General features: G+C 37.5%; 2 protein-coding genes across 3 annotated transcripts; both read right to left on the reverse strand.

Moving 5' to 3' along the window:
- Positions 1–113: 113 nt before the first annotated feature.
- On the reverse strand, positions 114–18,061 carry LOC122841700 (gastrula zinc finger protein XlCGF26.1-like). 2 transcript variants are annotated; one of them, XM_044135244.1, is made up of 3 exons: positions 17,735–18,061; positions 15,541–16,208; positions 114–796 (listed from the first exon to the last, which is right to left on the reverse strand). In XM_044135244.1, the coding sequence occupies exons 1-3, from the start codon at positions 17,931–17,933 to the stop codon at positions 170–172; spliced, it is 1,494 nt and encodes a 497-aa protein (XP_043991179.1). In that variant the 5' UTR covers positions 17,934–18,061; the 3' UTR covers positions 114–169. The 2 variants fall into 2 exon arrangements, with proteins under 2 accessions (XP_043991179.1, XP_043991180.1); XM_044135245.1 differs by lacking the exon at positions 114–796 and adding an exon at positions 5,157–5,990 and having other exon boundaries at positions 15,776–16,208; positions 17,735–18,060.
- Positions 10,132–13,267, reverse strand: LOC122841708 (zinc finger protein OZF-like). The gene is made up of 2 exons (XM_044135255.1): positions 12,930–13,267; positions 10,132–11,314 (listed from the first exon to the last, which is right to left on the reverse strand). The coding sequence occupies exons 1-2, from the start codon at positions 13,126–13,128 to the stop codon at positions 10,188–10,190; spliced, it is 1,326 nt and encodes a 441-aa protein (XP_043991190.1). The 5' UTR covers positions 13,129–13,267; the 3' UTR covers positions 10,132–10,187.
- Positions 18,062–26,286: the final 8,225 nt, after the last annotated feature.

The following is a 26,286-nucleotide window of genomic DNA, read 5'->3' on the forward strand; positions in this document are numbered from 1 at the left end:
ATAGTTTTCATTTATCGTCCGATTAATTGGTTTATCGTTTATCGCGACAGGCCTAGTTACACTCTTTCTCCTTCAGTCTCTTTGTAGAAGGAGAGACGATGAAAACGAAGAAGCAATATTATAGACATTATTTTATTATTAAGCTCATATTTGTTTACTGCTGATAGATTTATTGTTTATCGTGACAACCCTTCTCAAATGCATGACTCATCTTGTGATGATTTAAGCTACTAAGACGAGTGAAATTCTTTCCACATGACTGGCATGAAAAAGGTTTCTCACCTGTATGAATTCTCTTGTGGTCATTTAAATGACTAATTCGAATAAAACGTTTTTCACATAACTGGCATGAAAAAGGTCTCTCTCCTGTATGAATTTTCTTGTGGGAATTTAAAGTACAAATTCGAATAAAACCTTTTCCACATGACTGGCAAGAAAAAGGCCTCTCCCCTGTATGAATTTTCTTGTGGGAATTTAAAGTACTAATTCGAATAAAACGTTTTCCACATAACTGGCAAGAAAAAGGTCTCTCTCCTGTATGAATTTTCCTGTGGGAATTTAAAGTACTAATTCGAATAAAACGTTTTCCACATGACTGGCAAGAAAAAGGCCTCTCTCCTGTATGAATTTTCTTGTGGTCATTTAAAGAACTAAATTGAGAAAAAGACTTTCCACATAACTGGCATGAAAAAGGCCTCTCACCTGTATGAGTTTTCTTGTGACGAATTAAATCTGTCTTTACAGCGAAACTTTTTCCACATGTTTCACATGAAAAAGGTCTCTCCCCTGTATGAATTTTCTTGTGAAAACTTTTTCCACATGATTGGCATGAAAAGGGTCTCTCACCAGTGTGAGTTCTGTAATGGTTTTTAATCACACTGTTGTGTGTAACATCTGCCACAAAAGTCACATTTGAAAGATTTTTCTTTGTGCCAATTACCAGCCTGACTCTCTGACACAGAGGAGCTGCTTCCTTCCTGATCTTTGCTTTCAACCACTGGAGATATGAAGGGAAAGCTGCTCTGTTCTTCTCTCTTCTTCATTCATATCATCTTCCTGAAGAGTAGAAGTCTCAATCAAAGCAACAAACTGCTTCTGGACAAGCTGCTCTCCCTCCTGACTGCTGCAGAGGTTCTTCTGGTTCTGTCCAGTTGGTAAATGTTCTGGTGGCTGCTGTTCATGTTGAAGCACTGAAGAATCTAGCTCTTCTTTTCTCACATATTGTTAGTGGATATTCTATTTCCTCATATTTAAGCAGTGCAGGTTCTGGTTCCTCCTCTTCTTCTTTCATCCATTTTGGTTCTGGTTCCATCTGTTCCTCTTACAGTCCACTGACCTTCGTCTTTCTGGTCCTGACTGGACCTATATGCCAGGCTAAAGGCTTGTTGGATGGCAGAAGCTTCTTCCTCATTGGAGACACTTGGCTGTTGGAGGTCTGTGGGAACAAAGGATGACATCATTAATATAATTTAATTGATAACTATCTCATAGATCAGCCTGGTTTTCCTGGAAATTCTGGTCTGCAGGCATCATATAGTTCATATCTAAAAATAAGTTTGTAGATTTTAATGGAAAAGGAAGGTTAAAGTGTCCTCCACATTAATTTGCTGCCACTGCAAAAATGTTTAAAAAGATTTTAATCCAGAAGTACAGTTTCATACAGATTTCTTTTTACAATTAGATGTTTAATTTAGGGCATTCATACAATAAAGAACTCATCTTACCTTAAGACAATAGGTTTTTAATTTTACTTGTAACCTTCACATTTTAAAGTTGATCAGACTGTGTAGAAACTTAAATTAGTAAAACATGGCATTCTGGCTCTCTGGGTTATAAATGTGATGAGACATAAAGACTTGTTTCACTAAACTACTGTTCAAAAGAAGAAATAGAACATCATGTTCTTTAATAAGGTAGATGTTTTGATGTTCAAAAGGAACTGGGTCCAAGAAAATACTGAAATGACTTGCCTGAAATGTAAACCTATTAATTGTTCTGACTGTGCATTTAGATTAGTAACTGGAAGTGTGAGGATGAGCCTGGATGAGTTTCTCTCAACACCACACACTGAGGGATGGTGGAGCAGGTCAACACATCTCCAGGTCTCTCTGTCAGAGAGCTGCAGACAAGAGGAACATCCTGGGGTCATCAGGTCTCCATAGCAACCATCAGACACTGCATTCATGAAAATTGGATGTTTGAGAGACATAACACAAAGAAATAATTTCCTGTAATCACTGTCGGATTCATCAGATCCATTTAACTTGACTATGTCCAACACTACAAATTTGCAGCGACAGAGATATTTCATTAAACACATTTGAGAAATATAGACTTGGAGAAAATCGTTTTTACTTTCACACAGTTTTGTCCATTTCCCTCTAGAACTGGTGTGGGACCCAGAACTGAATAAATAACAGTATATATATATATATATATATATATATATATATATATATATATATATATATATATATATATATATATATATATATATATATATATATATATATATATATATATATATATATATATATATATATATATATATATATATATATATTACCATAACTAATTGATACCTTAGTCCAACTTTATTTTTTTTTACTTTAAGAATTAAATAAAATGCAGATTTCTCTTTTATGTTCAGCTGAATTGATAGGATTACAGTTTTAATCTGCTATATCAGGGCTGTGCAACTTGCCCCAAGTGTCTCTGTGGCTCACTTAATACAAGAAACAAATATTCTCCTACTTTGTTCCTCGTCTCCTTCATAATACTCTCCACTGCTCTGACTTACAAAATCCTTTATGACTTTACAAATTAAAGATTTACACCTTGTATTCCAGATTTCCAGCACTCAGAACAATTGGAGTAAAATAATAGTCATGGGATTTAACTCATGAACACGTTTTCTGTTTCTGCTAGCCTCTGTAGCATCCGAGCTAGCAGCTAAAACAGTTTCTATTCAGCTCGTTTAGCAGCAGCTGGAGCTGCAGCAACTATCTCCCTGACGGATCTCTGTCTGCTGTGAAAACATCCCCACTTTTATCCAGACCTACCAGAACTTTGTCTCTGCAGCTCCGAACCGATTCTGTGTAGCTTAATTTCTGGTTTCCAGTTGATCCCCATCATTCTGCGCTGAGCATCGAGCTCTTCCTCGTAGCAAATGATGGTTTTTTCAACCTCGGTGAAGATTTCTTGAGCAGCAGCAGTTAGTCTCTCTCTGATAAACTCTCTGAGATGCTGAACTGAAGACATTGTTACTGAAATATTAGCTGGAATGGGACAATGCAGCGGGTTTCTAGCTAAGCCATGCAGGCCTATTCTTCTTCGATGTTTTTTTCCCAACGGTAGACAACAAAATTGATGAATTAGCGCCCCCGATTAAACTGGAGTGTGAACACGGCGTAGAGGGAAAAAAAACCATCGTCTTAAATCATGCGTGTTTATTTTGAAACAAAAAGTAGTCCATATAATTTAAAAAATAATAAAACACATAAATCAAGGAAAGAAAAGACATCAAAAAGCAGAAAAACAATTATTCCAATAGATTTAAAAAGCTAGAAATATATCCAATATATGTTGGAATTGTCAGAGCTTTTATTATGAAGTTTTTGATACCTCCAATCAGCGCATAAATTTTTACATGAAATTCCTCAGCAAAACATAAAAAGTTGGTATGCTACTCATGACAAACAGTTGACTTGGAGATGTTCATTGTGGAAAACTGAGGATTCTAAAAGCGTCCCGATTGGCTACTTGCAGTTTCTTCTTTATAGTTTTACTATAGTTACACCTAGGCCTGTCACAATAACCTTTTGCTGAGCGACTAATTGTCTCAAAATTATTGAGATAAACAATAATATTGTTTAAAGACCTTTTTACACCAATTTAATGGAAATGAGATAATAATGCATGTGATTTCCTGCCAAAGATAAATACACTTTATATTCAAAAGAACACTTAATACTAGAACTGATAAAATAAACAATACAACCAAAAACAAAACTAAAATGGATTCTCAGTCTCCATTAACAAAAATGTACTTGAATAAAAACACCAAAGTGTAAATAAATACTGCATTCAACCAAAAGAGTGCAGATTATGAAGTCTGTAAACCATATTGCCCTTCAGTAATCATTAGATTTAAATAGAGAAGATGGAACATCGACTACCTGATGCAATAGTTCACACTACATGTTAGTTCACACCTACATTTTCCCCTTACGACATTCTTAGAACATCATACTTGCTTGTGATTTCGTAACCGATCATCCTGTAGTGTGTGGTGTGTTACAGATCGTTGTGGCACTCCGATCTAAATCAGGGGTTTTCCCCCACTGGGAGCTTAACGCAGCCTGTTGAATGTGACAGGTAGCCAATCAGAAAGCCGGATTCTCCTCCTGCTTTCTGAGGGGAAATTACAGAGGGGAATCCCAAACAGCTGACACGGTGCAACCCGAAGTCCAGCGGACATTGGAGATGATATTTGGAAACAACATTAATGTTTATAAAACATTTCATGCAAAGAATATAGAAATGACGAGAGGAGGAGTTAGAGCGAAATCGCTACGCAGTTGATGTACCCAGTAACTTTTCAGCTGTTCTTCGTTAACATGACATAAATAGGTTGTCATGATTTTCATTCAGTCAGGATGTTACGCTGACACTAGAGCCACATGCACTGCAGGGAGATTGTAGTAAAGCATTGATTAATGCCTGGTTTTAAAATTAGTTAACTGGACTATCCTAACCCTTACCCCAACCCTACCCATTATTTTGTGCACATTGAACCCGATCAAACCGTTGTACCTAGGATTTCTGTCGGCTAATGTGTGGTCTCTCAGGTTTTGAAAATGGGCCGACAATCGTCCGACAGCTCTAAGACTGTATAGTGTGAACTGGACATTACACTAAGGAAATGAGGAAGGGGAGAGTCAGTGGAGAGCAGCAGAGTTGAGCCTGTTTTCATCCAGTGTCATCAACAGAAAGAGAAAAAGGCTGAAAGAGACGATAGAGCCGATAATTAAAATGACATTGATAGTTTTCATTTATCGTCCGATTAATTGGTTTATCGTTTATCGCGACAGGCCTAGTTACACTCTTTCTCCTTCAGTCTCTTTGTAGAAGGAGAGACGATGAAAACGAAGAAGCAATATTATAGACATTATTTTATTATTAAGCTCATATTTGTTTACTGCTGATAGATTTATTGTTTATCGTGACAACCCTTCTCAAATGCATGACTCATCTTGTGATGATTTAAGCTACTAAGACGAGTGAAATTCTTTCCACATGACTGGCATGAAAAAGGTTTCTCACCTGTATGAATTCTCTTGTGGTCATTTAAATGACTAATTCGAATAAAACGTTTTTCACATAACTGGCATGAAAAAGGTCTCTCTCCTGTATGAATTTTCTTGTGGGAATTTAAAGTACAAATTCGAATAAAACCTTTTCCACATGACTGGCAAGAAAAAGGCCTCTCCCCTGTATGAATTTTCTTGTGGGAATTTAAAGTACTAATTCGAATAAAACCTTTTCCACATGACTGGCAAGAAAAAGGCCTCTCTCCTGTATGAATTTTCTTGTGGTCATTTAAAGAACTAAATTGAGAAAAAGACTTTCCACATAACTGGCATGAAAAAGGCCTCTCACCTGTATGAGTTTTCTTGTGACGAATTAAATCTGTCTTTACAGCGAAACTTTTTCCACATGTTTCACATGAAAAAGGTCTCTCCCCTGTATGAATTTTCTTGTGACGATATAAATGACTAATATGAGAAAAACTTTTTCCACATGATTGGCATGAAAAGGGTCTCTCACCAGTGTGAGTTCTGTAATGGTTTTTAAAATCACTCTGTTGTGTGTAACATCTGCCACAAAAGTCACATTTGAAAGATTTTTTCTTTGTGCCAATACCAGCCTGACTCTCTGACACAGAGGAGCTGCTTCCTTCCTGATCTTTGCTTTCAACCACAGGAGAGATATGAAGAAAGCGTTCTTCTCTCTTCTTCATTCATATCATCTTCCTGAAGAGTAGAAGTCTCAATCAAAGCAACAAACTGCTTCTGGACAAGCTGCTCTCCCTCCTGACTGCTGCAGAGGTTCTTCTGGTTCTGTCCAGTTGGTAAATGTTCTGGTGGCTGCTGTTCATGTTGAAGCACTGAAGAATCTAGTTCCTCTTTTTTTACATTTGTTAGTGGATATTCTATTTCCTCATGTTTAAGCAGTGCAGGTTCTGGTTCCTCCTCTTCTTCTTTCATCCATTTTTGTTGTGGTTCCATCTGTTCCTCTACAGTCCACTGAGGTTCTACGTCTTTCTGGTCCTGACTGGACCTATATGCCAGGCTAAAGGCTTGTTGGATGGCAGAAGCTTCTTCCTCATTGGAGACACTTGGCTGTTGGAGGTCTGTGGGAACAAAGGATGACATCATTAATATAATTTAATTGATAACTATCTCATAGATCAGCCTGGTTATTCCTGGAAATTCTGGTTTGTAAGCATCATATAGTTCATATAAAATTAATTTGTAGATTTTAACTAAAAGGAAGGTTAAGTGTCCTCCACATTAATTTGGTGCCACTGCAAAAATGTTAAAAAGATTTCCAATACATTCAGATTTTAATCTAGAAGAACAGTTTCATACAGATTTTCTTATTTACGATTAAATGTTTAATTTTAAGGCATTCATACAATGAAGAACTCAAAATACATTAAGACAATATGTTTCTAATCTCACTTGTAACCTTGTGTCTAGCCTCACTTTTTAAAGTTGACCAGACCAGGAATTTAATGTAGTAAAACATGACAGTCTGGTTCTCTGGGTGTTAAATATGATGAGACACAGACCTGTTTCTCTAAGCCACGATTCAATAAAGAAAGAGAAAACATCATTTCCTTAACTAAGGCAGATGTTTTGATGTTCAAGAGCAAATGGACGCAAGAAAAGATCAAAAGGACTGGCCCACAATTGAAACCTACTCATTATTGTTCTGACTGTACATTTAGCTTAGATACTGAATGTATGAGAGATGAGGCTGGATGAGTTTCTCTCAACACCACACACTGAGCAGGATGGTGGAGCAGGTCAACACATCTCCAGGTCTCTCTGTCAGAGAGCTGCAGACAAGAGGAACATCCTGGAGTCATCAGGTCTCCATAGCAACCATCAGACACTGCATTCATGAAAATTGGATGTTTGAGAGACATAACACAAAGAAATAATTTCCTGTAATCACTGTTGGATTCATCAGATCCATTTAACTTGACTATGTCCAACACTACAAATTTGCAGCGACAGAGATATTTCATTAAACACATTTGAGAAATATAGATTTGGAGAAAATCGTTTTTACTTTCACACAGTTTTGTCCATTTCCCTGTAGAACTGGTGTGGGACCCTGAACTGAAGCAAAATAGTATATATATATATATATATATATATATATAAACAGTATATATATATATATATATATATATATATATATATATATATATATATATATATATATATATATATATATATATTTTACCATAACTAATTGATACCTTAGTCCAACTTTATTTTTTTTTACTTTAAGAATTAAATAAAATGCAGATTTCTCACTTTTATGTTCAGCTGAATTAATAGGATTACAGTTTTAATCTGCTATATCAGGGCTGTGCAACTTGCCCGCAAGTGTCTCTGTGGCTCACTTAATACAAGAAACAAATATTCTCCTACTTTGTTCCTCGTCTCCTTCATAATACTCTCCACTGCTCTGACTTACAAAATCCTTTATGACTTTACAAATTAAAGATTTACACCTTGTATTCCAGATTTCCAGCACTCAGAACAATTGGAGTAAAATAATAGTCATGGGATTTAACTCATGAACACGTTTTCTGTTTCTGCTAGCCTCTGTAGCATCCGAGCTAGCAGCTAAAACAGTTTCTATTCAGCCCCGTTTAGCAGCAGCTGGAGCTGCAGCAACTATCTCCCTGACGGATCTCTGTCTGCTGTGAAAACATCCCCACTTTTATCCAGACCTACCAGAACTTTGTCTCTGCAGCTCCGAACCGATTCTGTGTAGCTTAATTTCTGGTTTCCAGTTGATCCCCATCATTCTGCGCTGAGCATCGAGCTCTTCCTCGTAGCAAATGATGGTTTTTTCAACCTCGGTGAAGATTTCTTGAGCAGCAGCAGTTAGTCTCTCTCTGATAAACTCTCTGAGATGCTGAACTGAAGACATTGTTACTGAAATATTAGCTGGAATGGGACAATGCAGCGGGTTTCTAGCTAAGCCATGCAGGCCTATTCTTCTTCGATGTTTTTTTCCCAACGGTAGACAACAAAATTGATGAATTAGCGCCCCCGATTAAACTGGAGTGTGAACACGGCGTAGAGGGAAAAAAACCCATCGTCTTAAATCATGCGTGTTTATTTTGAAACAAAAAGTAGTCCATATAATTAAAAAAATAATAAAACACATAAATCAAGGAAAGAAAAGACATCAAAAAGCAGAAAAACAATTATTCCAATAGATTTAAAAAGCTAGAAATATATCCAATATATGTTGGAATTTTCAGAGCTTTTATTATGAAGTTTTGATACCTCCAATCAGCGCATAAATTTTTTACATGAAATTCCTCAGCAAAACATAAAAGTTGGTATGCTACTCATGACAAACAGTTGACTTGGAGATGTTCATTGTGGAAAACTGAGGATTCTAAAAAAGCGTCGATTGGCTACTTGCAGTTTCTTCTTTATAGTTTTACTATAGTTACACCTAGGCCTGTCACAATAACATTTTGCTGAGCGACTAATTGTCTCAAAATTATTGAGATAAACAATAATATTGTTTAAAGACCTTTTTACACCAATTTAATGGAAATTAGTTAATAATGCATGTGATTTCCTGCCAAAGATAAATACACTTTATATTCAAAAGAACACTTAATACTAGAACTGATAAAATAAACAATACAACCAAAAACAAAACTAAAATGGATTCTCAGTCTCCATTAACAAAAATGTACTTGAATAAAAACACCAAAGTGTAAATAAATACTGCATTCAACCAAAAGAGTGCAGATTATGAAGTCTGTAAACCATATTGCCCTTCAGTAATCATTAGATTTAAATAGAGAAGATGGAACATCGACTACCTGATGCAATAGTTCACACTACATGTTAGTTCACACCTACATTTTCCCCTTACGACATTCTTAGAACATCATACTTGCTTGTGATTTCGTAACCGATCATCCTGTAGTGTGTGGTGTGTTACAGATCGTTGTGGCGCTCCGATCTAAATCAGGGGTTTTCCCCCACTGGGAGCTTAACGCAGCCTGTTGAATGTGACAGGTAGCCAATCAGAAAGCCGGATTCTCCTCCTGCTTTCTGAGGGGAAATTACAGAGGGGAATCCCAAACAGCTGACACGGCGCAACCCGAAGTCCAGTGGACATTGGAGATGATGTGTGGAAACAACATTAATGTTTATAAAACATTTCATGCAAAGAATATAGAAATGACGAGAGGAGGAGTTAGAGCGAAATCGCTACGCAGTTGATGAACCCAGTAACTTTTCAGCTGTTCTTCGTTAATATGACATAAATAGGTTGTCATGATTTTCATTCAGTCAGGACGTTACGCTGACACTAGAGCCACATGCACTGCAGGGAGATTGTAGTAAAGCATTGATTAATACCTGGTTTTAAAATTAGTTAACTGGACTATCCTAACCCTTACCCCAACCCTACCCATTATTTTGTGCACATTGAACCCGATCAAACCGTTGTACCTAGGATTTCTGTCGGCTAATGTGTGGTCTCTCAGGCTTTGAAAATGGGCCGACAATCGCCTGACAGCTCTAAGACTGTATAGTGTGAACTGGACATTACACTAAGGAAATGAGGAAGGGAGGGTCAGTGGAGAGCAGCAGAGTTGAGCCTGTTTTCATCCAGTGTCATCAACAGAAAGAGAAAAAGGCTGAAAGAGACGATAGAGCCGATAATTAAAATGACATTGATAGTTTTCATTTATCGTCCGATTAATTGGTTTATCGTTTATCGCGACAGGCCTAGTTACACTCTTTCTCCTTCAGTCTCTTTGTAGAAGGAGAGACGATGAAAACGAAGAAGCAATATTATAGACATTATTTTATTATTAAGCTCATATTTGTTTACTGCTGATAGATTTATTGTTTATCGTGACAACCCTTCTCAAATGCATGACTCATCTTGTGATGATTTAAGCTACTAAGACGAGTGAAATTCTTTCCACATGACTGGCATGAAAAAGGTTTCTCACCTGTATGAATTTTCTTGTGGGAATTTAAAGTACAAATTCGAATAAAACGTTTTCCACATGACTGGCAAGAAAAAGGTCTCTCTCCTGTATGAATTTTCTTGTGGGAATTTAAAGTACTAATTCGAATAAAACGTTTTCCACATGACTGGCAAGAAAAAGGCCTCTCTCCTGTATGAATTTTCTTGTGGTCATTTAAAGAACTAAATTGAGAAAAAGACTTTCCACATAACTGGCATGAAAAAGGCCTCTCACCTGTATGAGTTTTCTTGTGACGAATTAAATCTGTCTTTACAGCGAAACTTTTTCCACATGTTTCACATGAAAAAGGTCTCTCCCCTGTATGAATTTTCTTGTGACGATATAAATGACTAATATGAGAAAAACTTTTTCCACATGATTGGCATGAAAAGGGTCTCTCACCAGTGTGAGTTCTGTAATGGTTTTTAAAATCACTCTGTTGTGTGTAACATCTGCCACAAAAGTCACATTTGAAAGATTTTTTCTTTGTGCCAATACCAGCCTGACTCTCTGACACAGAGGAGCTGCTTCCTTCCTGATCTTTGCTTTCAACCACTGGAGAGATATGAAGGGAAAGCTGCTCTGTTCTTCTCTCTTCTTCATTCATATCATCTTCCTGAAGAGTAGAAGTCTCAATCAAAGCAACAAACTGCTTCTGGACAAGCTGCTCTCCCTCCTGACTGCTGCAGAGGTTCTTCTGGTTCTGTCCAGTTGGTAAATGTTCTGGTGGCTGCTGTTCATGTTGAAGCACTGAAGAATCTAGTTCCTCTTTTTTTACATTTGTTAGTGGATATTCTATTTCCTCATGTTTAAGCAGTGCAGGTTCTGGTTCCTCCTCTTCTTCTTTCATCCATTTTTGTTGTGGTTCCATCTGTTCCTCTACAGTCCACTGACCTTCTACGTCTTTCTGGTCCTGACTGGACCTATATGCCAGGCTAAAGGCTTGTTGGATGGCAGAAGCTTCTTCCTCATTGGAGACACTTGGCTGTTGGAGGTCTGTGGGAACAAAGGATGACATCATTAATATAATTTAATTGATAACTATCTCATAGATCAGCCTGGTTATTCCTGGAAATTCTGGTTTGTAAGCATCATATAGTTCATATAAAATTAATTTGTAGATTTTAACTAAAAGGAAGGTTAAGTGTCCTCCACATTAATTTGGTGCCACTGCAAAAATGTTAAAAAGATTTCCAATACATTCAGATTTTAATCTAGAAGAACAGTTTCATACAGATTTTCTTATTTACGATTAAATGTTTAATCTTAAGGCATTCATACAATGAATAACTCAAAATACATTAAGACAATATGTTTCTAATCTCACTTGTAACCTTGTGTCTAGCCTCACTTTTTAAAGTTGACCAGACCAGAAATTTAATTTAGTAAAACATGACAGTCTGGTTCTCTGGGTGTTAAATATGATGAGACACAGACCTGTTTCTCTAAGCCACGATTCAATAAAGAAAGAGAAAACATCATTTCCTTAACTAAGGCAGATGTTTTGATGTTCAAGAGCAAATGGACGCAAGAAAAGATCAAAAGGACTGGCCCACAATTGAAACCTACTCATTATTGTTCTGACTGTACATTTAGCTTAGATACTGAATGTATGAGAGATGAGGCTGGATGAGTTTCTCTCAACACCACACACTGAGCAGGATGGTGGAGCAGGTCAACACATCTCCAGGTCTCTCTGTCAGAGAGCTGCAGACAAGAGGAACATCCTGGGGTCATCAGGTCTCCATAGCAACCATCAGACACTGCATTCATGAAAATTGGATGTTTGAGAGACATAACACAAAGAAATAATTTCCTGTAATCACTGTCGGATTCATCAGATCCATTTAACTTGACTATGTCCAACACTACAAATTTGCAGCGACAGAGATATTTCATTAAACACATTTGAGAAATATAGATTTGGAGAAAATCGTTTTTACTTTCACACAGTTTTGTCCATTTCCCTGTAGAACTGGTGTGGGACCCTGAACTGAAGCAATAACAGTATATATATATATATATATATATATATATAAAGACTATATATATATATATATATATATATATATATATATATATATATATATATATATATATATATATTTTACCATAACTAATTGATACCTTAGTCCAACTTTATTTTTTTTTACTTTAAGAATTAAATAAAATGCAGATTTCTCACTTTTATGTTCAGCTGAATTGATAGGATTACAGTTTTAATCTGCTATATCAGGGCTGTGCAACTTGCCCGCAAGTGTCTCTGTGGCTCACTTAATACAAGAAACAAATATTCTCCTACTTTGTTCCTCGTCTCCTTCATAATACTCTCCACTGCTCTGACTTACAAAATCCTTTATGACTTTACAAATTAAAGATTTACACCTTGTATTCCAGATTTCCAGCACTCAGAACAATTGGAGTAAAATAATAGTCATGGGATTTAACTCATGAACACGTTTTCTGTTTCTGCTAGCCTCTGTAGCATCCGAGCTAGCAGCTAAAACAGTTTCTATTCAGCCCCGTTTAGCAGCAGCTGGAGCTGCAGCAACTATCTCCCTGACGGATCTCTGTCTGCTGTGAAAACATCCCCACTTTTATCCAGACCTACCAGAACTTTGTCTCTGCAGCTCCGAACCGATTCTGTGTAGCTTAATTTCTGGTTTCCAGTTGATCCCCATCATTCTGCGCTGAGCATCGAGCTCTTCCTCGTAGCAAATGATGGTTTTTTCAACCTCGGTGAAGATTTCTTGAGCAGCAGCAGTTAGTCTCTCTCTGATAAACTCTCTGAGATGCTGAACTGAAGACATTGTCACTGAAATATTAGCTGGAATGGGACAATGCAGCAGTTTTCTAGCTAAACGTATGCAGGTTTGTTCTTCTTCGATGTTTTTTTCCCAACGGTAGACAACAAAATTGATGAATTAGCGCCCCCGATTAAACTGGAGTGTGAACACGGCGTAGAGGGAAAAAAAACCCATCGTCTTAAATCATGCGTGTTTATTTTGAAACAAAAAGTAGTCCATATAATTAAAAAAATAATAAAACACATAAATCAAGGAAAGAAAAGACATCAAAAAGCAGAAAAACAATTATTCCAATAGATTTAAAAAGCTAGAAATATATCCAATATATGTTGGAATTGTCAGAGCTTTTATTATGAAGTTTTTGATACCTCCAATCAGCGCATAAATTTTTACATGAAATTCCTCAGCAAAACATAAAAAGTTGGTATGCTACTCATGACAAACAGTTGACTTGGAGATGTTCATTGTGGAAAACTGAGGATTCTAAAAGCGTCCCGATTGGCTACTTACAGTTTCTTCTTTATAGTTTTACTATAGTTACACCTAGGCCTGTCACAATAACCTTTTGCTGAGCGACTAATTGTCTCAAAATTATTGAGATAAACAATAATATTGTTTAAAGACCTTTTTACACCAATTTAATGGAAATGAGATAATAATGCATGTGATTTCCTGCCAAAGATAAATACACTTTATATTCAAAAGAACACTTAATACTAGAACTGATAAAATAAACAATACAACCAAAAACAAAACTAAAATGGATTCTCAGTCTCCATTAACAAAAATGTACTTGAATAAAAACACCAAAGTGTAAATAAATACTGCATTCAACCAAAAGAGTGCAGATTATGAAGTCTGTAAACCATATTGCCCTTCAGCAATCATTAGATTTAAATAGAGAAGATGGAACATCGACTACCTGATGCAATAGTTCACACTACATGTTAGTTCACACCTACATTTTCCCCTTACGACATTCTTAGAACATCATACTTGCTTGTGATTTCGTAACCGATCATCCTGTAGTGTGTGGTGTGTTACAGATCGTTGTGGCGCTCCGATCTAAATCAGGGGTTTTCCCCCACTGGGAGCTTAACGCAGCCTGTTGAATGTGACAGGTAGCCAATCAGAAAGCCGGATTCTCCTCCTGCTTTCTGAGGGGAAATTACAGAGGGGAATCCCAAACAGCTGACACGGCGCAACCCGAAGTCCAGTGGACATTGGAGATGATATGTGGAAACAACATTAATGTTTATAAAACATTTCATGCAAAGAATATAGAAATGACGAGAGGAGGAGTTGGAGCGAAATCGCTACGCAGTTGATGAACCCAGTAACTTTTCAGCTGTTCTTCGTTAATATGACATAAATAGGTTGTAATGATTTTCATTCAGTCAGGACGTTACACTGACACTAGAGCCACATGCACTGCAGGGAGATTGTAGTAAAGCATTGATTAATACCTGGTTTTAAAATTAGTTAACTGGACTATCCTAACCCTTACCCCAACCCTACCCATTATTTTGTGCACATTGAACCCGATCAAACCGTTGTACCTAGGATTTCTGTCGGCTAATGTGTGGTCTCTCAGGTTTTGAAAATGGGCCGACAATCGTCCGACAGCTCTAAGACTGTATAGTGTGAACTGGACATTACACTAAGGAAATGAGGAAGGGGAGAGTCAGTGGAGAGCAGCAGAGTTGAGCCTGTTTTCATCCAGTGTCATCAACAGAAAGAGAAAAAGGCTGAAAGAGACGATAGAGCCGATAATTAAAATGACATTGATAGTTTTCATTTATCGTCCGATTAATTGGTTTATCGTTTATCGCGACAGGCCTAGTTACACTCTTTCTCCTTCAGTCTCTTTGTAGAAGGAGAGACAATGAAAACGAAGAAGCAATATTATAGACATTATTTTATTATTAAGCTCATATTTGTTTACTGCTGATAGATTTACTGTTTATCGTGACAACCCTTCTCAAATGCATGACTCATCTTGTGATGATTTAAGCTACTAAGACGAGTGAAATTCTTTCCACATGACTAGCATGAAAAAGGTTTCTCACCTGTATGAATTTTCTTGTGGGCATTTAAATTACTAATTCGAATAAAACGTTTTTCACATAACTGGCATGAAAAAGGTCTCTCTCCTGTATGAATTTTCTTGTGGGAATTTAAAGTACTACTTCGAATAAAACGTTTTCCACATGACTGGCAAGAAAAAGGCCTCTCCCCTGTATGAATTTTCTTGTGGTCATTTAAAGAACTAAATTGAGAAAAAGACTTTCCACATAACTGGCATGAAAAAGGCCTCTCACCTGTATGAGTTTTCTTGTGACGAATTAAATGTGTCTTTACAGCGAAACTTTTTCCACATGTTTCACATGAAAAAGGTCTCTCCCCTGTATGAATTTTCTTGTGACGATATAAATGACTAATGTGAGAAAAACTTTTTCCACATGATTGGCATGAAAAGGGTCTCTCACCAGTGTGAGTTCTGTAATGGTTTTTAAAATCACTCTGTTGTGTGTAACATCTGCCACAAAAGTCACATTTGAAAGATTTTTTCTTTGTGCCAATACCAGCCTGACTCTCTGACACAGAGGAGCTGCTTCCTTCCTGATCTTTGCTTTCAACCACAGGAGAGATATGAAGGGAAAACTGCTCTGTTCTTCTCTCTTCTTCATTCGTATAATTTTCCTGAAGAGTAGAAGTCTCAATCAAAGCAACAAACTGCCTCTGGACAAGCTGCTCTCCCTCCTGATTGCTGCAGAAGTTCTTCTGGTTCTGTCCAGTTGGTAAATGTTCTGGTGGCTGCTGTTCATGTTGAAGCACTGAAGAATCTAGTTCCTCTTTTTTTACATTTGTTAGTGGATATTCTATTTCCTCATGTTTAAGCAGTGCAGGTTCTGGTTCATCATCTTCTTCTTTCATCCATTTTGGTTCTGGTTCCATCTGTTCCTCTACAGTCCACTGACCTTCTACGTCTTTCTGGTCCTGACTGGACCTATATGCCAGGCTAAAGGCTTGTTGGATGGCAGAAGCTTCTTCCTCATTGGAGACACTTGGCTGTTGGAGGTCTGTGGCAACAAAGGATGACATCATTAATGTAATTTAATTGATAACTATCTCATAGATCAGCCTGGTTATTCCTGGAAATTCTGGTTTGTAAGCATCATATAGTTCATATAAAATTAATTTGTAGATTTTAACTAAAAGGAAGGTTAAGTGTCCTCCACATTAATTTGCTGCCACTGCAAAAATGTTAAAAAGATTTCCAATACATTCAGATTTTAATCTAGAAGAACAGTTTCATACAGATTTTCTTATTTACGATTAAATGTTTAATTTTAAGGCATTCATACAATGAAGAACTCAAAATACATTAAGACAATATGTTTCTAATCTCACTTGTAACCTTGTGTCTAGCCTCACTTTTTAAAGTTGACCAGACCAGGAATTTAATTTAGTAAAACATGACAGTCTGGTTCTCTGGGTGTTAAATATGATGAGACACAGACCTGTTTCTCTAAGCCACGATTCAAAAAAGAAAGAGAAAACATAATTTCCTTAACTAAGGCAGATGTTTTGATGTTCAAGAGGAAGTGGATACAAGATAAGATCAAAAGGACTGGCCCACAATTGAAACCTGCTCCTTATTGTTCTGACTGTACATTTAGCTTAGATACTGAATGTATGAGAGATGAGGCTGGATGAGTTTCTCTCAACACCACACACTGAGCAGGATGGTGGAGCAGGTCAACACATCTCCAGGTCTCTCTGTCAGAGAGCTGCAGACAAGAGGAACATCCTGGGGTCATCAGGTCTCCATAGCAACCATCAGACACTGCATTCATGAAAATTTAATGTCTGTTGGACATAAAGAAATAATTTCCTGTAATCACTGTTGCAATTATCAGATCCATTTAACTTGACTATGTCCCACATAACAAAGGAGCAGCGACAGAGATATTTCATTAAACACATTTGAGAAATATAGATTTGGAGAAAATCATTTTCATGTTTTTACTTTGACTCAGTTTGTCCATTTCCCTGTAGAACTGGTGTGGGACCATGAACTGAAGCAATAGCAATATATTTTTTTACCATAATTAATTGATACCTTAGTCCAACTTTATTTTTTTTACTTTAAGAATTAAATAAAATGCAGATTTCTCACTTTTATGTTCAGCTGAATTGATAGGATTACAGTTTTAATCTGCTATATCAGGGCTGTGCAACTTGCCCGCAAGTGTCTCTGTGGCTCACTTAATACAAGAAACAAATATTCTCCTACTTTGTTCCTCGTCTCCTTCATAATACTCTCCACTGCTCTGACTTACAAAATCCTTTATGACTTTACAAATTAAAGATTTACACCTTGTATTCCAGATTTCCAGCACTCAGAACAATTGGAGTACTATATTAGTCATGGGATTTAACTCATGAACACGTTTTCTGTTTCTGCTAGCCTCTGTAGCATCCGAGCTAGCAGCTAAAACAGTTTCTATTCAGCCCCGTTTAGCAGCAGCTGGAGCTGCAGCAACTATCTCCCTGACGGATCTCTGTCTGCTGTGAAAACATCCCCACTTTTATCCAGACCTACCAGAACTTTGTCTCTGCAGCTCCGAACCGATTCTGTGTAGCTTAATTTCTGGTTTCCAGTTGATCCCCATCATTCTGCGCTGAGCATCGAGCTCTTCCTCGTAGCAAATGATGGTTTTTTCAACCTCGGTGAAGATTTCTTGAGCAGCAGCAGTTAGTCTCTCTCTGATAAACTCTCTGAGATGCTGAACTGAAGACATTGTTACTGAAATATTAGCTGGAATGGGACAATGCAGCGGGTTTCTAGCTAAGCCATGCAGGCCTATTCTTCTTCGATGTTTTTTTCCCAACGGTAGACAACAAAATTGATGAATTAGCGCCCCCGATTAAACTGGAGTGTGAACACGGCGTAGAGGGAAAAAAACCCATCGTCTTAAATCATGCGTGTTTATTTTGAAACAAAAAGTAGTCCATATCATTTACAAAATAATAAAACACATAAATCAAGGAAAGAAAAGACATCAAAAAGCAGAAAAACAATTATTCCAATAGATTTAAAAAGCTAGAAATATATCCAATATATGTTGGAATTGTCAGAGCTTTTATTATGAAGTTTTTGATACCTCCAATCAGCGCATAAATTTTTACATGAAATTCCTCAGCAAAACATAAAAAGTTGGTATGCTACTCATGACAAACAGTTGACTTAGAGATGTTCATTGGGGAAAACTGAGGATTCTAAAAGCGTCCCGATTGGCTACTTGCAGTTTCTTCTTTATAGTTTTACTATAGTTACACCTAGGCCTGTCACAATAACATTTTGCTGAGCGACTAATTGTCTCAAAATTATTGAGATAAACAATAATATTGTTTAAAGACCTTTTTACACCAATTTAATGGAAATGAGATAATAATGCATGTGATTTCCTGCCAAAGATAAATACACTTTATATTCAAAAGAACACTTAATACTAGAACTGATAAAATAAACAATACAACCAAAAACAAAACTAAAATGGATTCTCAGTCTCCATTAACAAAAATGTACTTGAATAAAAACACCAAAGTGTAGATAAATACTGCATTCAACCAAAAGAGTGCAGATTATGAAGTCTGTAAACCATATTGCCCTTCAGTAATCATTAGATTTAAATAGAGAAGATGGAACATCGACTACCTGATGCAATAGTTCACACTACATGTTAGTTCACACCTACATTTTCCCCTTACGACATTCTTAGAACATCATACTTGCTTGTGATTTCGTAACCGATCATCCTGTAGTGTGTGGTGTGTTACAGATCGTTGTGGCGCTCCGATCTAAATCAGGGGTTTTCCCCCACTGGGAGCTTAACGCAGCCTGTTGAATGTGACAGGTAGCCAATCAGAAAGCCGGATTCTCCTCCTGCTTTCTGAGGGGAAATTACAGAGGGGAATCCCAAACAGCTGACACGGCGCAACCCGAAGTCCAGCGGACATTGGAGATGATATTTGGAAACAACATTAATGTTTATAAAACATTTCATGCAAAGAATATAGAAATGACGAGAGGAGGAGTTAGAGCGAAATCGCTACGCAGTTGATGAACCCAGTAACTTTTCAGCTGCTCTTCGTTAACGTGACATAAATAGGTTGTAATGATTTTCATTCAGTCAGGATGTTACGCTGACACTAGAGCCACATGCACTGCAGGGAGATTGTAGTAAAGCATTGATTAATACCTGGTTTTAAAATTAGTTAACTGGACTATCCTAACCCTTACCCCAACCCTACCCATTATTTTGTGCACATTGAACCCGATCAAACCGTTGTACCTAGGATTTCTGTCGGCTAATGTTTAGTCTCTCAGGTTTTGAAAATGGGCCGACAATCGTCCGACAGCTCTAAGACTGTATAGTGTGAACTGGACATTACACTAAGGAAATGAGGAAGGGAGGGTCAGTGGAGAGCAGCAGAGTTGAGCCTTTTTTCATCCAGTGTCATCAACAGAAAGAGAAAAAGGCTGAAAGAGACGATAGAGCCGATAATTAAAATGACATTGATAGTTTTCATTTATCGTACGATTAATTGGTTTATCGTTTATCGCGACAGGCCTGGTTACACTCTTTCTCCTTCAGTCTCTTTGTAGAAGGAGAGACGATGAAAACAAAGAAGCAATATTATAGACATTATTTTATTATTAAGCTCATATTTGTTTACTGCTGATAGATTTATTGTTTATCGTGACAACCCTTCTCAAATGCATGACTCATCTTGTGATGATTTAAGCTACTAAGACGAGTGAAATTCTTTCCACATGACTGGCATGAAAAAGGTTTCTCACCTGTATGAATTTTCTTGTGGGCATTTAAATTACTAATTCGAATAAAACGTTTTTCACATAACTGGCATGAAAAAGGTCTCTCTCCTGTATGAATTTTCTTGTGGGAATTTAAAGTACTAATTCGAATAAAACCTTTTCCACATGACTGGCAAGAAAAAGGCCTCTCCCCTGTATGAATTTTCTTGTGGTCATTTAAAGAACTAAATTGAGAAAAAGACTTTCCACATAACTGGCATGAAAAAGGCCTCTCACCTGTATGAGTTTTCTTGTGACGAATTAAATCTGTCTTTACAGGGAAACTTTTTCCACATGTTTCACATGAAAAAGGTCTCTCCCCTGTATGAATTTTCTTGTGACGACATAAATGACTAATATGAGAAAAACTTTTTCCACATGATTGGCATGAAAAGGGTCTCTCACCAGTGTGGGTTCTGTAATGGTTTTTAAAATCACTCTGTTGTGTGTAACATCTGCCACAAAAGTCACATTTGAAAGATTTTTTCTTTGTGCCAATACCAGCCTGACTCTCTGACACAGAGGAGCTGCTTCCTTCCTGATCTTTGCTTTCAACCACTGGAGAGATATGACGGGAAAGCTGCTCTGTTCTTCTCTCTTCTTCATTCATATCATCTTCCTGAATAGTAGAAGTCTCAATCAAAGCAACAAACTGCTTCTGGACAAGCTGCTCTCCCTCCTGATTGCTGCAGAAGTTCTTCTGGTTCTGTCCAGTTGGTAAAAGTTCTGGTGGCTGCTGTTCATGTTGAAGCACTGAAGAATCTAGTTCCTCTTTTTTTACATTTGTTAGTGGATATTCTATTTCCTCATGTTTAAGCAGTGCAGGTTCTGGTTCATCATCTTCTTCTTTCATCCATTTTGGTTCTGGTTCCATCTGTTCCTCTACAGTCCACTGATTTTCTCCTTCTTTCTGGTCCTGACTGGACCTACTTGCCAGGCTCCAGACTTGTTGGATGGCAGGATCTTCCTTCTCATTGGAGACACTTGGCTGTTGGAGGTCTGTGGGAACAAAGGATGACATCATTAATGTAATTTAATTGATAACTCTCTCATAGATCAGCCTGGTTATTCCTGGAAATTCTGGTTTGTAAGCATCATATAGTTCATATAAAATTAATTTGTAGATTTTAACTAAAAGGAAGGTTAAGTGTCCTCCACATTAAATTGCTGCCACTGCAAAAATGTTAAAAAGATTTCCAATACATTCAGATTTTAATCTAGAAGAACAGTTTCATACAGATTTTCTTATTTACGATTAAATGTTTAATTTTAAGGCATTCATACAATGAATAACTCAAAATACATTAAGACAACATGTTTCTAATCTCACTTGTAACCTTGTGTCTAGCCTCACTTTTTAAAGTTGACCAGACCAGGAATTTAATTTAGTAAAACATGACAGTCTGGTTCTCTGGGTGTTAAATATGATGAGACACAGACCTGTTTCTCTAAGCCACGATTCAAAAAAGAAAGAGAAAACATCATTTCCTTAACTAAGGTGGATGTTTTAATGTTCAAGAGGAAGTGGACGCAAGAAAAAGATCAAAAGGACTGGCCCACAATTGAAACCTACTCATTATTGTTCTGACTGTACATTTAGCTTAGATACTGAATGTATGAGAGATGAGGCTGGATGAGTTTCTCTCAACACCACACACTGAGCAGGATGGTGGAGCAGGTCAACACATCTCCAGGTCTCTCTGTCAGAGAGCTGCAGACAAGAGGAACATCCTGGAGTCATCAGGTCTCCATAGCAACCATCAGACACTGCATTCATGAAAATTGGATGCAGTGTTGTAAAGTAACGAAGTACACGTACTTCGTTACTGTACTTAAATACAATCTTCGTGTATCTGTACTTTACTTAAGTATATTTAATAATGGGTACTTTCGACTTTTACTCCACTACATTTTACAATAAGTATCTGTACTTTCTACTTACTACATTTCTACAAAACCGTCCCGTTACTCGTTACATCCAAGTCGCATTGCGCTTTTTTTCCCCATTAAAATATGAAGTTCAGGGACTTAACAAGGCGCTGTAAATCCAAGCAATAACGTGACCTACTAATTACTGTCGTCACCCATCGCCTCCTCCTTTCAGTCGCACTCTGAGCTCCCAGACATGCGCAGTGGTTTCCACTAAGCGGGAGATGATTGTGTCTAATCGTCAGTAATAGAATTTCGCTACATAAATCATAAGATTTGGCGACATGTAAAATCAGCAGCGCTTCACTTTCACAGACGGTGGAAACTTCGTCCGACTTTTAGCGTCACTTGGAAAGGAAGCTTAAAGGAAGGTAAGCTACGTGGACCGGATGTTAGCAAAGCTAGCTTTACAGAGACACATATGGTGCATCTGCGATAAAAAAACGTTGTCAGTCATGCGTTTAATTATTGTGTGGAAGTGTTGTTTTAGGTGTCGCATATATGGGACAACGTTGTGACCAAAGTCTGCTATATAGTGATAGTGATGAACGATCCGATTCTTCTGGACGGATTTTTACTAAGTCCTACAGGACTGAAGCCTCACTGAGAGCCGTTCTTAGTTCTTGTGACGCTCTGCACACACTGCAGTAGCTATTATTATTTTATTTAATTAAAAAATATATAGATTTATTTAATTGGCCAATAAACAAAACAAGAACGTGTAGCAGAGCTGCTCATTGCTCTTTGATTGTTTTTACTGCCGTTATTTTGATTAATATGTTTTATTTGTATTTTTTATATTTTTTGTTATTACAACTCTTATTTTGAAAGGTTGAATAGTGGAATCCAGCATGTTGCTAGGAAACCAAAGAAAAGGAAGACGCTGTATGAAAGCGTACCTTTCACAAGTGGCTGTAAGGGTCATTTAAGTTAAGAATTTATTGAATTATTTCATTTCTACCTCGAAGGAAAGGGTCAGCCAGCGAGGTATGTTTTTATGTATTTATGTAATTTTCATGTCGTTATTATCGTTATTGACACCGTCTCATTTACATTTATTTTGTATTTTAGTTCGACGGTGGTGGTATGTCAGTGAGACTAAGAGAAATTGTAAGAAGAACAAGTTCAACAATCGACATTAAAGCTGACTATACACCAGCAGTTTAACGAACTCTTTGTCGCCGTTAATAACAAGAAGAGGTGGAAGTGACAGTCGAACTCGGAGCTACATGATTCTCGCATCGTTTCACCGAAGATCCGACGGTTGCAAATGTTAACGGACACACGTTCAACGGTTGCTTCTTCATAAAGACGTCCAGAAACCAGACATTTAAGTTCATGTTTGGAAAGTGACACAAGGAAGGAGTAACAACAAGGAACTGTGTGAAGCCTGACAACAACAGCGCAACAAGGTAACGAGAAGGGAAGTAATGTAACAAAGCTCAGAGTTGATTTACGTCAAGTTAAAAGGAGATTTCACCAGTTAAGAATTCTGTAACGTCTCAAGTGAAACAAAATGTCAGAAACAAATGACACAGGAATAGAAGTTGCCGGTGCAGAACAAGCTGCCGAAGCAGATCAAGTAGATGAAACATTTTTAGTGCAACCTGGGCAAGAAGAGCTGCGTAGAAGTGAAAGACCTCGCATGCTAACAGGAAAAGGAAGAGAATTACATAAAGAAAAACTAAAGGGGCTGCAACGTCACTTTGAAAGTACTTATGACAGATGGAAAGCATTAATTAAAGTTGCTAAAAAATCTGTTATTAAAGGAGATCCAGTTGACATTCTTGAAGGACACATGGACATTGTGCAAAGAGAACTAGCCGCTCTTAATGACATTTATGATCAATACAGAGCAATAGATGGACCACCTCATGATATGCGATCCAAGTTAGACAAATGTATATCAGTGACTAAGGTAGTTTTGCAAAACATCCAATGCCATGTTGAGGGAACAAATAAGGAGGAGATTGTTTGGCCTGATGCCAGTTCTATATTTACATCTTCAAGCTCAACTAGTGTCTCAGTTCACAGTCATTTTAAAGCCAGTACAGTTAACTCTAATGGCTCTTCTGCCAAAAGACAAGAAGCTGCAGCAGAGTATGAAGCAACAAAGGATGTGCTTAAGATAATGGCTGAACAAGAGAAATTTAGAGAAAAAATGCAAACCATAGAAGAAGAAGACAAACGCATAACAGCAGAACAGGAAGCTGCTGCGATGTCACAACGCCATCAAGAGGAAAGAGAGGAAACAGAACGCAAGTTAAAAAGAGAAAAGGAAAAGGCGGCTGTGATAAAGAGGCAACAAGAGGAAAGTGCTGCAAGGAAAAGGTCAGTTGAGGACTTAAAAAGGGAAATTGAAAGACTGGAAAATCTGAAAGGACTCAATGCAGCAAAGGCAAAATTACAAGTTTATGAAGAAGATTACTTTTCAGTAAAGCAAGAAAGCATCACTCCAAATCCTGCAAACATACAGGTAACTAAGTTCAAGAACACTGCTAATCAACCCACACAACCACCACAACAGTTAAATGTCGTTCACGAGAGCACGTGTGAGCTTGTAAGGGTTTTGGCAGAAGCTATGTCAGCTAATAGGCTACCGATTCCAGAGCCCTCAGTATTTAGTGGGGATCCACTTAAGTTTAAACATTGGAAGACATCTTTTCAGACTCTAATAGAGAGAAAGAACATACCCATTGCAGAAAAGATATTTTTCTTACAGAAGTATGTAGGTGGGTGTGTTAAAGAAGCCTTAGATGGCTATTTTCTGATTGGCTCTGAAGATTCCTATATGGCAGCATGGAATATTCTCAATGAACGTTACGGAGAGCCTTTTGTCATTGCTAAGGCCTTTAGAGACAAGTTGCACACATGGCCAAAGCTCCAAGGTAAAGATGGTGCAGAGTTAAGAAAGTTTGTGGATTTCTTACAAAGCTGTCAATCTGCAATGATTACCAATGAGAATCTGAACGTCCTTAATGATGGAATAGAGAATCAAAGACTTGCTGCTAAACTGCCAGACTGGTTGAGCAACAGATGGAACCGAAAGGCTACAGAGTACCAGCTAGAGCACAGACAGTTCCCACGTTTCAGTTACTTTGTAACATTCCTGTCAATGGAGGCAAGTATTGCATGTAATCCCATTACATCATATCAAGCTATAAGACAAAGTGACTTTGACAAACCAAAGACAAAACCTCAACTTACACCCATTCATAAGAAGCAAGATACAGCAAAAATCTTCACAACTAACTCTGCAGAAAGAAGCACAATTTCTTGTGTGTTTTGTAAGAGAGCAGGACACAGCTTACACAATGTCGTAAGTTCACTGAGAAACCAGTTACTGAGAGAGTCAAGTTCATTCAAGGTGAAAAACTTTGTTTCGGCTGCTTAAATAGTGGTCATTTCTCCAAGAACTGCAGCAACCGGATGACATGCAACACATGCTCAAAACAACATCCCACATGTCTGCATGAAGAAAGACAAAGGCACGAGATAAAGAAAGAGCAACCTAAAGAACAAGAAGTAGCTGAATGGAAGGAAACCCAGCAACAGGTAACACAGTCACAAGACACAGTTAACGAAAGTACATCTAACAGAGTGACTCATGAAAGTAGAAACACACAGACATCTGCAATAGTACCTGTGTATGTATCCACGCAAAATGAGCCAAGCAAAGAAATACTTACCTATGCTCTGCTGGACACACAGAGTGATTCGTCCTTTATTCTCAATGAAGTAGCAAACAATCTGGACACAGCTAAAACCCAAGTTAAACTCAAATTATCGACGATGTCATCCAAGAAAACAACTGTACCATGTACAAAACTTGAAGCTCTGCAAATAAGAGGATTGTTTTCCAAAAAGAAACTCACTGTGCCAGTTGCTTACACACGTGATTTTATACCTGCCAATCGTAGCCATATTCCTACTCAAGATACAGCAAGGTCATGGCCACATTTGGAGCATCTCACTGAACATATTGCTCCACCATTAGACTGTGATATAGGACTTCTGTTGGGCTACAACTGCACACAAGCCTTAATGCCCAGAGAAGTCATATGTGGTGAAGAAAACCAGCCTTATGCCCAAAAAACAGATTTGGGCTGGAGCATCATAAGTTACTGTGATTCATGTGATGCAGGTAGTGATGTAATTGGAGTAAGTCATCGCATCACTGTAAAGCAAGTAATACCAGAGACTGAGTCAACCACAAAGCTAAAGAATAAAGTTCATTACATCTGCAAGACACAAATAAAAGAAGTAACTGGTCCAGATGTAATCAAAGCACTTGAATCAGATTTTACAGAGAGAGCAGTGGAAGAAACAAGCATTTCACAAGAAGA

Source organism: Gambusia affinis, linkage group LG12 (assembly GCF_019740435.1).
Source record: "Gambusia affinis linkage group LG12, SWU_Gaff_1.0, whole genome shotgun sequence".
Taxonomy (NCBI): domain Eukaryota; kingdom Metazoa; phylum Chordata; class Actinopteri; order Cyprinodontiformes; family Poeciliidae; genus Gambusia; species Gambusia affinis.